Below are 14,003 nucleotides of genomic sequence, written 5' to 3'. Positions count from 1 at the left end.
AGCTTACGATATAACAATGTTGAAAGTAGAAGAATTATTTAGCTCCTTACTCACTTTTGAAATGTTCTTTGATGGAAAAGTTGAAAAGAAAAACAATGGAATTTCCCTTAAATCTGCAGTTAAAGAAGAGTTGGTTAGTGACAATAAAGAATCAGAAGATCCTCTTGCTGAATCGATTGTCTTGCTTTCAAAAAAGTTTAACCATGTACTCAAACATTTTGGTAAGAGGTCTGGCTCTTACAATAACAACAAGTTTAGTGGTCCTACTCCCCTCAATCAATTCAGATCACATAATAGTAAAAGGAAAGCTGACAAGTCAGGTAATCTACTCTTGCAGAAGGAAAAGAACTTCAAATGTTGAGAGTGTGGTGGATTCAATCATATACAGGTTAAATGTCCCACTGTTCTAAATAGACAGAGCAAAGGATATGTATTAACTTTTCTAATATTGAATCCGAAGAAAGCAGTTACTCAGAGGATGATGTCAAAGCACTGGTTAACAACATCTCCTCGAACACCTCATCATGTGATATTTCTGAATATGATGTGTATGTAAAGACAAATCATGATGCTGTAGGAATTGAGTCTACATATCCCTCTTACCATACTTATTTTCTCAAATGGCAAGATGATTAGAAAGCCCTTGATGTACAGAAATTAACATTTGGGACTTTGATAACTGACATCTACTGTTTCATATTTGAAGCGTGAACTCTCTCAAGTTAAAGCTAAAAATGATTCATTATGCAAGAATGTCAAAATGTTGAATACTGACACTGAGTCTCTGGAGAAAATTTTGACCGAAGGAAAATCTACTATGATAACTCTAGGCTTGGCTTTTCTAAAAGAGAAAGTCTACATTACAATCAGTCAAAACTAAAAGGCAAGCAAAAGATTTATTTTGTTAGATTGAAGATCCCGAGTCTTATGGCTTTACAGTACATCTACCAACAATACTTGACTAGACGAAGATAAGTTTGTCATTATTGTGGAAAGGTGAGGCAGAAACGTCCTTTTTGCTATCAATTACTGATGATTCTCTACAGACCTGCCTATTTTAGGAATGCTCCCTACTTCTCACAGAACCATCACAAAAACCAGACAAGAGTCAAACAGTTGTGGAGAGAGAAACATGTTCAGAACAAATGTAGTGTGTGTCTAACTTCAATTAGATCCTCTGCTAAAGGTGATTGGTATTTTGATAGTGGATGCTCTAGGCACATGAATGGTGAAAAGAGCTATTTGTTCGATCTCAAATCTGACAGTTTTTGAAAGGTCACTTTTGATGATGGTGCTTGTGGAAAAATCATCAGGAAAGGAAAATTGAATTATCCAGGTTTTCCTCTACTGAAAGATGTAATGTTGGTCGAAGGTCTTACTGCCAATCTTATTGGTATTAGTCAGCTATGCAACCAAGGATAGAATGTGAGTTTTACCAAAGACAAATGTGTTATCATAAATGATGTCAAAGCTCTCGTATGAAAGGTTTGCATTCGTCTGATAATTGTTATCTGTGAAGTTCTGATCATTCTTTGTAGATTTGTCATCTCTCTAGATAAGATGAAACGAGCCTATGCCATAAACGTGTTGGCCATGTAAGCATGAAAACTATTCAGAAGGTTCTTGCAACTAATGTTACAATCGGTTTCCACTCTTTATCAGCCTCTCCTGGAATTATTTATGGGGATTGTTTATTGATGACATGCAGAAATGCATGTCATCTTAGGCCTTTTACTTAGAATTATGAAGTTGTTAAGCAGAATATGCGGCAATCATGTTAAGAATTCACGAGAAAAAGAGCTTGCATCGATCAGCATGACGAATCTCAGCTAACCCGTTATCTTACGTTCAATGTTCTATTTTTGTAGCCAATGCAGGAAATGAATGAAAACGAGGAAATTGGACCATCACATAGATGACCGTATGCGAAGAAACACTCCATCGCAAGGCAAACACATTAGATCAATGCATGGGTGTTATGGTGATCAGCCACATGCGTTCATCGCATGGGAATTGCACTCGTCAGGTGATTGCGGTCATCGTGTAGAGTTGCGGTATTAAGCGAATGCGGTCATTGAATGACTGTAACTGCACAACAATGCAAACTAATGGGATCAACACAAGGTTGGTGGAATGAACACATCAACACATCTACCTCGAGAAAATCCAAAGCTAATGCTGACATTTCACCTACTACGCTGTTAGTGGTGGAGGTTCAGAAAAGAACTAATGCACCAAATGTCAGACTCAGAGCAGTCCAATTAATGCTATCGGCGATCCAAGCTCTATAAATAGAAGTCGATGAGCATAAATTCAGATTATCCAAGGTTTTCGCCTGAGGTTCGCGTAGGGCGAATCCTTACGATCTAGACAAATGCGTGAGAATATGGTTGAGAGTTTTTCACCTTTTTCATCCATTCCAAGTGATGACCGGAGCTAGATCTCGAGAGAGTCAGCTCTTCCGCCCATCCATGGCCACCGACAACCTCAATGCACATCCGCTGGAAGTAAGTCTTTGCTTCTAGCCGGTCATTTCTTTTTCCTTTCTTTTACTATATTGAATTGTACGACCTTTTCTGATTAAGGAATTAATACAATTTGTTTTCAATGCACTTCCTTGTTTCCTTCAACTCCATCTCCATTTTCTTTGCTTAGCATCTTTACTTAGTCATGTGGATTAGGGATATGAAGTATGTAGCAAACCACCGAGAGGTGTGCATTGCGTGAGTGTGCGAGTAAACTTATTTGCTTAGTGTGAAGTTGTTGTAAGCCTATCCAACGCATCACTTGTCTATGAGTAAAGTCAGCAACAACCAACTGTCCGAGAGGGTAAGTGGTTGATCGCATTAAGCAATATATGCATTGTTCACTAGAGATAGGAATAATCTTAGGTCAGCCAAGTTCATGCGATTACCTTATTCTATGAGTGCATCATTCATCATTTAGGCATACTTGAGAGAGTAGTCTAAAACCCAAATCTAAGACTCGAGAGAGCAGATTGGAATGCATAGGCAAGAATGAGGATCTTAGAGATAAGCTCTGTTTGCTTCACTTAGCATATGCACCCTACAGATTGGATTTGCATGCATCTAGGAAGTAGGACAAGGGGTTATGTGGCAGCCACGCTTATGCGGCGATAGCTAGTGAGCTGGTTATGGAGGTCTAGGTAGGTATAGGCTTCTCGACAATATCGCAGATACACCGCATACGTTCTATATTTAGGTTCATGTGTGTGTAGCATGATTGGTTTGCGTTGATTAGGGTTGCCCTTGTGGTCACTCTTAAGTATTGCAATGAAATCATCTCCACATTTTATCTATTTTCCTACACATTTATTTCATGTCAAGGTTTGTCGTATCTCTACCTTTAATGCATATTCTCATTGTGTTGTCTGTTAGATAGGAGTAGGAGTAGGATTAACTTAGCAACATCCCTTCCATTCTTTTATTCAAACCGCCGCATGCACATCACCACAATCATATAGCTACAAGTCTCTTTATTCGACCTCGAATTACCCGAGAAACTTGCGTTCGTGTTATACTTGGCGTGAGCACAAGAAAACTTGTGGCAGGACTCATGGTCATCGCATACATTCATTAACGCATTTTCAGTCCAACACATGACCATCGCATGACTTTCAACGCATATCTTAGGAACATGCATCGTATACCGCGTCCAAGGGAATTTGGTTGTCAAGTAAAATTGACTTTCTAAATTTTCGTCATCATTTATCTGGTAAATAAACTCATACTTCTCATAAGCAATCAGACCACTCAAACTCTTCCCGTGTTCTGGAACCTTTTCATATGGATCTGATGGGACCCATGCAATCTGAAAGTCTGGGTGGTAGCCGATATGTTCTAGTTATTGTTAACAACTTCTCTAGGTACACCTAGATGCGTTTTCTTTGCGAAAAATCACACTTTTTTTATTTTTGTGCTTGTTGTCTTGAACTACAATGTGAGAAAGATCTGATTGTGATACGTATTTGAAGTGATTGTGATAGAGAGTCTGAAAACTCTTGATTCATTGAGTTCTGTCAGTCTACTGGGGTTCACTATGAATTTTCAGCTTCTATTACACCACAATAGAATGGAATTGTGGAAAGGAAATACATAAGTATTATCTGTATGTGACTCAAGCATGTATGTGGTGACATACAAGTGGATCATGTCTTGATTGATAACCAAAATGGTCTGTAGTATATGGATATAGGAGGGAAACCTTATCCTGGTAACGCTACGGATGTGGCTCACTTTGTGGAATGGTCACAAGTGTTATGACTTGTCACAGATGGTCTGATCCTGATCATTCATGTTGGGGGCATGCGAGCGGGGGCATCCTATACAAAGAGTTTGTATAAGACCTAACCACGAAGTGTTAACATCTCGTTTTATAACAATGTTCATGATAAAGACTTCACTTCATTAGGATACCATAGGTAACATGACCTCAATCCTGAGTGAGTTGGGAACTCCTGCCATTGAGGGCGGTCCTTTGATTTGTATGGGTGCAAGTGGCCAGGTCACCAATTCAAACCTACCATTTTGGGGATTCGTCTGATTTGGGAGCTAGGAACTCAGCTACACAAGATGGAATTCACTCCTTCCCCTAGGCAGGGGTAAGTAGATAGATAGCTCCCTAAAGGGCTTATTCCGGGGCTTGAACAATGTGACGCCACACACCTTCTCTTGGCCTGAGAGGTGTTCACATATAGTTGGACTATGTTGTATTATTCATTAGAGAAATCAGTGGTACTTAAAGAGTGAGATGTAACTACAGGGGCAAAATGGTAATTTGGCCCAGTTGTACTTATGAGCATCTGTGAAGGGTCATCATACTCATGATTGGTTATATCCGATGGACACATAAATATATTTGTGGTAAGAAGAGTTCAGTTGTTGGTCTTTAGTGGAATGCCTGACAGTTAACGGATGGTGGATCTCGTGGCTAAAGAGTTTAATCAGCTATTAATGGACCGTTGGAGCTTCGAGCCACAGGTCGATTAGGTCCCCTAGGTAGCTTGGATAAAGTCGAGAACCAATGTTTGAGTTAATTTGAAATGTTCAAATTGACAAGAGAAAGTTCAATTATATATGATATAATTGGACTGATTAATTATATATGATATAATTGGCTAAATGTATGAGATACATTATTTTGGAAGAAATTAGATATAAATATGATTTATCAAGAAGAGGAGAAAATACTATGGTACATATATGATATCAAACTATAGGTAAAAATATAATATGCTTATATTTATTAATATTTTAATTGGTTAATTACATGTTAATTAAGCCAAAAAATCATGTTTGGACGTGGGTTAGTGGGGCAGTGTCGGTTATTGTAACCGATGAAATAAAAATAAAATTGTTTCATTTTGAATCGTTCGTTCAGATCGTCCAAATGAAAGAGTAAGTTCGTGTTGGTAGAATCCTAAGAGATCGCTTAAGCATTTCGAGAGCCTATACGATAGCTCCTCTCCGCCTAAACGATCAACCACCTCGCGCCTAAATGATCGCACATCATTTCCTACACGATTGCATAGCTTTTATAAACGATTGTATAGTGTGCCGATTTTGTTAAACAATCTTATACCATTTCCTAAACGATCGTTCAGTAAAACCAAAATATCTCAGAGCAGGCAAAAGCTGGTAACAAATAACCTTCTAGTAGGGTTTGTAAAAATCATCCTTCTAGTAATATTATTGGGGACTTGGAAGAAGGGATGACAACTAGAAGAAAGGATAAAATTAATTATTTTGACATAATTGGCAACATTTGCTTTACTTTCCCCGTTGAACCAAAAGTTGTCAAAGAAACTCTTGAAGATGAATGTTGGGTAAATGCCATGCAAGAGGAGCTTGGGCAATTTGTGAGGAATGACATCTAGACTCTTGTCCCCAAGCCTAAATCTGTGAATGTTATTGGCACAAAGTGAATTTTCAAGAACAAGTCTGATGAGAATGGAAATATGGCTAGAAATAAAGCAAGATTAGTGGCTCAAGGATACACACAAGTTGAAGGTGTGGGTTTTGATGAAACCTTCGCTCCTGTTGCAAGACTAGAAGCCATCAAACTCTTTCTCAGTTTTGAAGTTTAAATTATATCAGATGGATGTGAAAAGTGCCTTCTTGAATGAAATTCTAAACGAAGAAGTGTATGTTGTTCAACCCAAAGGGGGTTTGTGGATCCTTCTCACTCTGAGCATGTGTATAAACTCAAAGAGGCCCTTTATGGCCACAAATAAGCTCCCAGAGCATGGTATGAACGTCTAATCCAATTTCTTATCAACAACAAGTACGGACAAAGAGGTGTTGATAAAACTCTCTTTGTAAAGAGATTTGGTGAAGATTTTTGTGATTGTTCAAATTTATGTTGATGACATTATTTTCGGAGAAAAGTCTCCAGAGATGGTTGAGCTCTTTGTTAAACAGATGCAGAATGAATTTGAAATGAGTATGGTATGAGAACTATCCTATTTTCTGGGATTTCAAATTAAACAACTTGATGGTGGAATTTTTATACCACAAAGCAAATATGCCAAGAACTTAATAAAGAAACTTGGCCTTGAAAGTGCCTGTCTAAAAAAACTCTTGCTCCAACTCATGTAAAAATGTCAAAAGACTCCGGTGGGATTAATGTTGATGAGAGTCTTTATAGAAGTGTCATTGGGAGTTTTCTTTATTCGATTGCGAGCAGACTTGATATTGTCTTTGTCGTTCATATATGTGCTAGATATCAATCCTATCCTAAAAATAGTCATTTACTCAGTGCAAAGAGAATCATCAAATACATAAATGGAACTAGTGATTATAGTTTATTGTATATCCTTGATATTAGTAACTCTCTAATTGGCTACGATGATGTTGATTGTGAAGGGATGAAAACCCTAAGACGTAGTGGAAGCCAAAATATAGAACTATTTTGGTTTCTTTTTTATTTTTTTTTTAAAAAAAAATGGCATTTAAAATCAGAACAATTTTTGTATTGAAATAAAATGTAATCACGATTAAGCATGCTATTCCCAGAAAGACTAATTATACAGGAGGAAAACCTATCTTGCAAACCTTTTGACAATTTTGTAAAATTTCTTTGTTGAATTGGGATTGGGCACCACCACTTGGAAACCTCCCTATTCTTGCAAGGAATTGAGGCTATAGAGAATTGTGGGATTCTCTCTTTCGGGATTTGAAAATAGTAAAATATTGATTTCGATGGATATGTCTGAAAAAAATTATAAAAACAAAAAAATTTAAATTAGTAAATAAATCTTTTATAATTTCTAATCAACTTTTATTATATTTACAGTAATGATATTTTGTTGCTTATTATTATTATTTAATGTTTCATGTATTTTTTTATGATACAATGAAAATATTAATTCATCACTCATGTCAATATCCAACTTATAAAAATGGAGAAATACTATAGTTATGTGTGTATATCCATAATTAGTCAAAAAGCTTTTTAAAAAGATTAATGTTTTTGTCTTCTTTTATTGTTTAGTTGGAAACAAAGATTCCTATTTATTATGCTGCCAAATGAATGTGAACTGAACAGATCTTAATTTAAGTGTTTTTTTTTTTCCTTTTTTTTGAAAGCTCAACAACAGAGATTAAATAATAAAGGAAAATTATGAACAAAAAAAAAAAAAAAAAAAAAAAAAAAAAAAAAAAAAAAAAAAAAAAAAAAAAAAAAAAAAAACACTTCAACTTGCATTCCATAATACAATGGACTATAAAACCCATTTGCTTAAAAATCCTTAATTAGCCAGTTGGTACCTCCCTCCATTTTATGTATATAAATATATTATAATATCTTGACAGTTGTGGATATATTGAGATCTTTAATTCATTAATTATCACCGTCAATCTTTAGAATACTTAATTAATTGATCATAAGATCAACGGTTACTTCTATAAATATATAATATGTGAAGTGGGAGAATCGAACTTTTGACTGTCTCGAGGTCAATAGGACAAGTTTTATCCCGCATTCAATTGAACTTGAATACACTTTTACTTCTCCCAAGTAAATCATTAGGGTGTGTGTGTTAAGTAATTCATCAGGAGTTGTTTGGAGACTCGCAATGGAATGTGTTTGTAATGTAATGTAATCTAAAACCTATATTTGAATCGAGTGTTTTGAGTTCAATTTGTATTACCAAACTCATTCCGTTATCATAGTTTTCAACCTACCATTTTCACACTCCACGATCCCATTTCCATTCCACCCTCGATTTTTCACTCATTCTAACACCCTCTCTAATTTCCAATAATTTTGTTTACATTCCAACCTTCCAAATAATCCCTTGTAAAAATAATAATAAGAGGAAATAATTAACTAGGATTTATATATATATATGTATATAGCCATTGACTTTTAAGAAAACAAAAAAGAAATCTCTTGGGTTTTGAATTATATATATAACTTTAAGAAAGCAATATAATCAAGGATTTTTTTTTTTTCTTAATTGTTTTTTAATATAAGAAGAGTCTCATTCAGCCTTTTAAATACAACTTGAAAAAAAAAAAAATTTTTACAACTTATACAACTTGAAAAAATTGTTATTTTACTTTTTTTTTTTTTTCGACAAGGAGAGAAAAAGAGTTACTTATGAAACTATGTCGAAATTTCTTTTTAGCTATACTCTTTCTAAAGAATACTTTTTAAGAAAATTTTCCATAATATTTTCTTTATAATTTATTTCAAGGAAAAATATTTTAAATGATAAAACTGTTAAAAATATTTACAAATAATAGTAAAATATCATAGTCATTCTGTGATAAATTGCAATAGACTGCGATAGAATACTATTTGACACATATAGTAGTCTATTACGATATGTCGCAAATAGACAATAAAATTTTGTTATATTTATAAATATTTTTGTTCATTTTTCTATATTTGAATACAACCCTTATTTCAATCTCTTTTTGTTTTAACTCATTCATCCCATTCGATAAGTGATTATTATTTATATAACTAAGAATATCGAAAAAGAAGCCAATCACCATCATTTATGAACAATGATAGGAAATTATAATTTTTTTTTTAAAAAAAAAAAAATGGTGAAGCATGGAGAGAGGAAAAAGTGATCATTTCTCAATAATCAACCATTCAAACCCATTTTAATTTAATTTCTTGACCAATTTCAATAGGATAAGAATTAAGAGGAAAGGAAATATAGTTCAAACTAATATAGATTATTATACTTCGACTAAGAGATTTGAGAGTCGAATTTCAATATTAAATTTTTAGAAATTGCAAAATGACAACTATTCATTTAAATTTAGGGAAATTATTTCTTCAAATGGTAAAACTGTTGAAAATATTTATAAAATATAATAAAATTTTGGAACTAAGAATGATAGACGTTGATAGATACTATCAGTGTCTAACAATGTCACTTATAGACATTGATAGTAGTCTATTAATGTTTATCAGCATCTATCTTAAATTTTGCTATATTTTGATTCATTTTTCTATATTTAAAAACACCCCTTAATTTTATACCTTAACCTTATTAAAATCTACCTTTCAACAAGATTATAAGGTAAACAATTTAGAACCTTAACATATATAAAAGCTTACATATAATTCTTCCTTTAACTTGAAAAATTTTGTTAACTTTTGAAAGGTGTGATTTTTTTTCTTTCAATATAAAAAATTAATGACATTTTATTTACATGTTATTAAAGATTGAAATCGAAAATATTTTAAGTGAAGGGACAAACTTGACATTTGTAATCAAGTGATAAAGGTGATTTTCTTAATATACATATATATATTTTAGTGATGATTGAGCTGCACCTATCTTTATAGATGCAACCCCGTCCTATTATTAATATTGAATTATTATTATTTTTACTATGTAACAAAAGAGGAATGCATGAGATATAAGTACCGCCTAAATAACACTTAATTATTTTTTTTTTCTTTTGTTAATTTCCGTCACATACGATCATCTTGTAAAAGAGAAAGGGTAATTTTCTTAATGAGGAAAAAAAAGCAAAAAACAATTGGAAAACTAATCATGTTCTTTTGGGAATTGTACGTACGAGTCAAAGAAAAAAAATTATAAGAATCCAAAGAAAAGTTGAAAAAAAATCCTAAAAAAGACGGGAAAAAAAAACCCAAAAATGAGCAAATGAAAGGATGGGTGTGGTTCCACTAAATTTCCTATGAAAGTGCTCATCACCAATCAACTTTAACTTGCTTTCAAACTTTTGCCATTTCTATGATCTTTCTTTCACTTTCTAAAACCTCACATAATATAATGTTATGAAGAGATATTTAAATACTATTTTAGTCCATAATTTTTTTTTTTTTTTTAATAATATGCGAGGTGAGAGATTCAACCTTTGATCTCGAGGTTGATAGTATATACTTGATGTCAACTGAGCTGCTTATTTTGGCTCGTAACTTTTAATTTTGATTCATTTTAGTTACTGTATATTTGAAATACTTATTTTGGTTTTTGTACCTTTCACTCATCTTTACGACCATAGTGTTTTTAAAAAGTGATCATTTTGATTCTTATTTGTAAAATTTCAACATAAACTTCATACGTAATGAAAATTCTTTTATACAAATATATGGCTACATGTTCAGAAATTTAGTGAATGAAGTGTTAAAATAAAATTTTAATAAAAAAATGAGAATGAATAGACCAAAATGATCAATTTTTAAAAGTACAGTGACCAAATGGATAATGGTCATTTCACAAAATTACATAGACCAAAATGAACATTTTGAAAAGACTAATATTTTGATGTAGTCTAGGTTGCACTTATCTCCATGCATTTTCTATAATCATAAAGAGAAAAATATTCAAAAATATGTTTTTCAGGAAATTTTTTTTACCACTAGACAACTTGCAATTGAGCACTTAGATGGATTGCACAAAAGAGTTGCGGCTTGAAATGCACAATTTTTTTCTTTGAAAATAAAAAACCAAAGTAAATATTTTTAAGTGTAGAATCTAAAATAAACCGTCGCTAAAAGCATATGACCAACCTAGATTCTATGCACACAATTAATTAGTACTAATATGCATTACAAGTTTTTTTTTTTTTTTTGGAGAATCCCCATAGAGAAAAATGTTAAAAGAGTTTTTTTTTTTACATGTTTAAATTAAACCCAAGTTGGAAAAAGAGGAAAGAAAAAAAAAAAAAAAAAAAAAAAAAAGTTCTATATAAAGGCCATCCAATCAGCTTCTTCTCTTATGCATCCATTATTTTCTCTCTCTTACCCATTTCTCTCTCACTTCTCATCATATCAATAAAAACCTCACCAATATATCACTTCTTTTTGTGCTCTTTCTTTCTCCCTCTCTAGATCTTTTTTTTTTTGGGGGGGGTTTCATCATTGTGAGAAATTTAGTAATTATTAAGAGTGAAAAAAATGGGAAGAAAGTGCTCACATTGTGGAAATATAGGTCACAATTCAAGGACTTGCACAAACATTAGAGGCTCAATAACACCTAATTTCAATGTTGGTAATTATGGTCTAATTAGGCTTTTTGGAGTTCATCTAATCGATTCCTCTTTGTCATCGCCGTCGTCTTCTTCTTCTTCAACTACTTCTTCTTCAAGTGCTTCTGCTTTTGCCATTAAAAAAAGCTTTAGTACTGATTGCTTGTCGTCGTCTTCTTCTAATTTCTCTTCTTCTCGAACTCAAATCGAAAATAATAGTAATAATAATAATAATAATCTTGAACATTATTCTAAATCGTCTAATGGCTATCTCTCTGATGGCCTTCTCAATGGAGACCAAGAAAGGAAGAAAGGTACAAAATTTTATTTTTTATTTTTTAATTTTTATTTTTATCATTTGGGTCTCTTCAAAATTGGATCTTTTTTTTTTTTCTTTATTCAAGTTTTGATTTTTTTTTTCTGGGTTTTCAATTTCTTGAGGATTTGGGAACTTTTACTTGCTTGGGGTTTGGAGATTTGGATTTTGATAGTTTATATGTTTGAACAAAAAGAAAAATGGAAAACCCATTGTTTACCCTTGTTTCATTTTTTGGGTTTCTATTCATTTTGGTTGAAAAAGATTTGTAATTTGAAACTTTTAATAATAATAATAATAACAATAATGTTTTATGGTTGAATTGCTTTTTTTCTTTTAGGGGTTCCATGGACAGAAGAGGAGCATAGAAAATTTCTAATTGGGCTTGAAAAGCTTGGAAGAGGAGATTGGAGAGGGATTTCAAGAAATTATGTGACCACGAGAACTCCAACACAAGTTGCTAGTCATGCTCAAAAGTATTTTCTTAGACAATCTACTCTCAACAAAAAGAATAGGCGCTCAAGCCTCTTTGACATGGTATGTTTACCTTCTTTAATTTCTGTCTTTTAATTATTTAGGTCTCGTTTGATTACGATTTAGTTTTTGTTCATTTTCTATTTGGTAGCTATTTCGTTTTTAGGGGAAAAAAATGTTTATAAATACTAGTACTATGTGTGTGACACATATGTATATTTTGCTTTGTTATCACTTTCTTTAAGTTAGGAAATAGTGGTTTTTAGAATTTGATAAAGGAATTCAAATGTTTATTTGCTATCTCAAAGAAGTTGAGAGAAAACCCGCATACATTTTAAAATCTAAAATTCTATATACGAAATCGTTTTCAAATATAGACCTTAATTTTTACACAGATTCTTTCTATAATTTTCACATTAATTCTTAGTCAAATTTCAAAAAAACTAAAACCTATATTAAAATTTGTAAAAAGTAGACAACAAAATAAAGAAATTCATGGTAAAAGAGTAGTGTTTAATTAATTATGAGTTTAATTTTTCGAAACTAAATATTTATTGAACGAAGCCGAACCTTCACATGTCCCAAAAATTAGTCTTTCTCTCTCGCTTTACATTGATTTTAAGCTATGATTCTTCTTCCTTTTATTTGCATATATATATATATATATATATTTGGTTTGATATGTTTCTGTTTTATGTATTGAAAAACATTATTAAAAAAAACAGGTTGGGACAGCATATGAAACAACAACCACAGCACTGTCTCAATGTTTGAAGATAACTTCAAATTCTGAAGATGATATGATTGATGAAGATGATGATCATTACAATAACAACAAGAAGGAGCTGATGAGTAATATTACAACTACTTTTGCAAGTTCTTCCCAACAATTACCTTACAATATGGAAGTAATTAACAACAATAATAATCAAATTTCTTCTTCTTCTTCTTCACTTTGGGTTTATGGTTTGATTGATTCACACCTCAAATTTCCTCATAATAATTCCAATTCTACCCCTCCAAGACATCCCATTATTTCTTCTTCTTCTTCTTTTTCTTCTTCTTCTTCTTCAGTTGGACCTGATCTTGAGCTCACTTTGGCTTCTCCAATGGCTTCCAATTTAGAATTGGAACAAAACAAAAAGCCACCAACTATTAGTGTTACCTGAATTAATTTATATCAATCTCCATCCCCAAATTGAATATATATTCCCCATCCCTTTTTCCTTGCAAGAAAAATAAACAAAAAGACATCATTATTGTTGATGAATTACAAGTTTTTCCTTTTGGTTACAAATTTATATGTTATTTGTCTTTATGGATGATAGCTCAATGTTACAATCAAGTTTATGTGTAAGAATAATAACTATGTAATGGAATATCAATTAGAAGTTGCCTTTTTTTTTAATGTCTTAATCAATTTAGTTATGCTTGAGAAATCTGAAATGTAAATTTTGTTTTGTTTTTTTATTTATATTTTTTTTATGAATCTCAAATCTCGAGGTCGATAATATAACTTCATGATAGTTGAGATATGTTTATATTGGCATGAACTTAAGTGAAATATTTTTGATTAAATGTGTTTGATTGACCCTATTAATTAATATTATCTTAAATAAATGCATATATGTATATATATGTTGCCCTACATAGAGAGAGTTTTAATATTCTTGCTTGTTCTCATTACCAAACAGTTCTGTTTAAAAAAATTGGAAAAAGAAAAAAAGATT

General features: G+C 32.3%; 1 protein-coding gene across 1 annotated transcript; it reads left to right on the top strand.

Moving 5' to 3' along the window:
* Positions 1 to 11,232: 11,232 nt before the first annotated feature.
* On the top strand, positions 11,233 to 13,712 carry LOC150030538 (uncharacterized). Its single transcript, XM_090309517.1, has 3 exons — positions 11,233 to 11,797; positions 12,140 to 12,336; positions 12,999 to 13,712. Exons 1-3 carry the CDS (start codon positions 11,413 to 11,415, stop codon positions 13,440 to 13,442), a joined length of 1,026 nt encoding a protein of 341 aa, XP_090165643.1. The 5' UTR covers positions 11,233 to 11,412; the 3' UTR covers positions 13,443 to 13,712.
* The last annotated feature ends 291 nt before the right edge of the window (positions 13,713 to 14,003 follow it).

Source organism: Benincasa hispida, unplaced genomic scaffold, assembly GCF_027475165.1.
Source record: "Benincasa hispida cultivar pf3 unplaced genomic scaffold, pf3_genome.v1.1 HicScf1848, whole genome shotgun sequence".
Classification (NCBI taxonomy): Eukaryota; Viridiplantae; Streptophyta; class Magnoliopsida; order Cucurbitales; family Cucurbitaceae; genus Benincasa; species Benincasa hispida.
The sequence above is the reverse complement of the archived record's forward strand: the minus strand, read 5'-3'. Positions and strand labels throughout refer to the sequence as shown.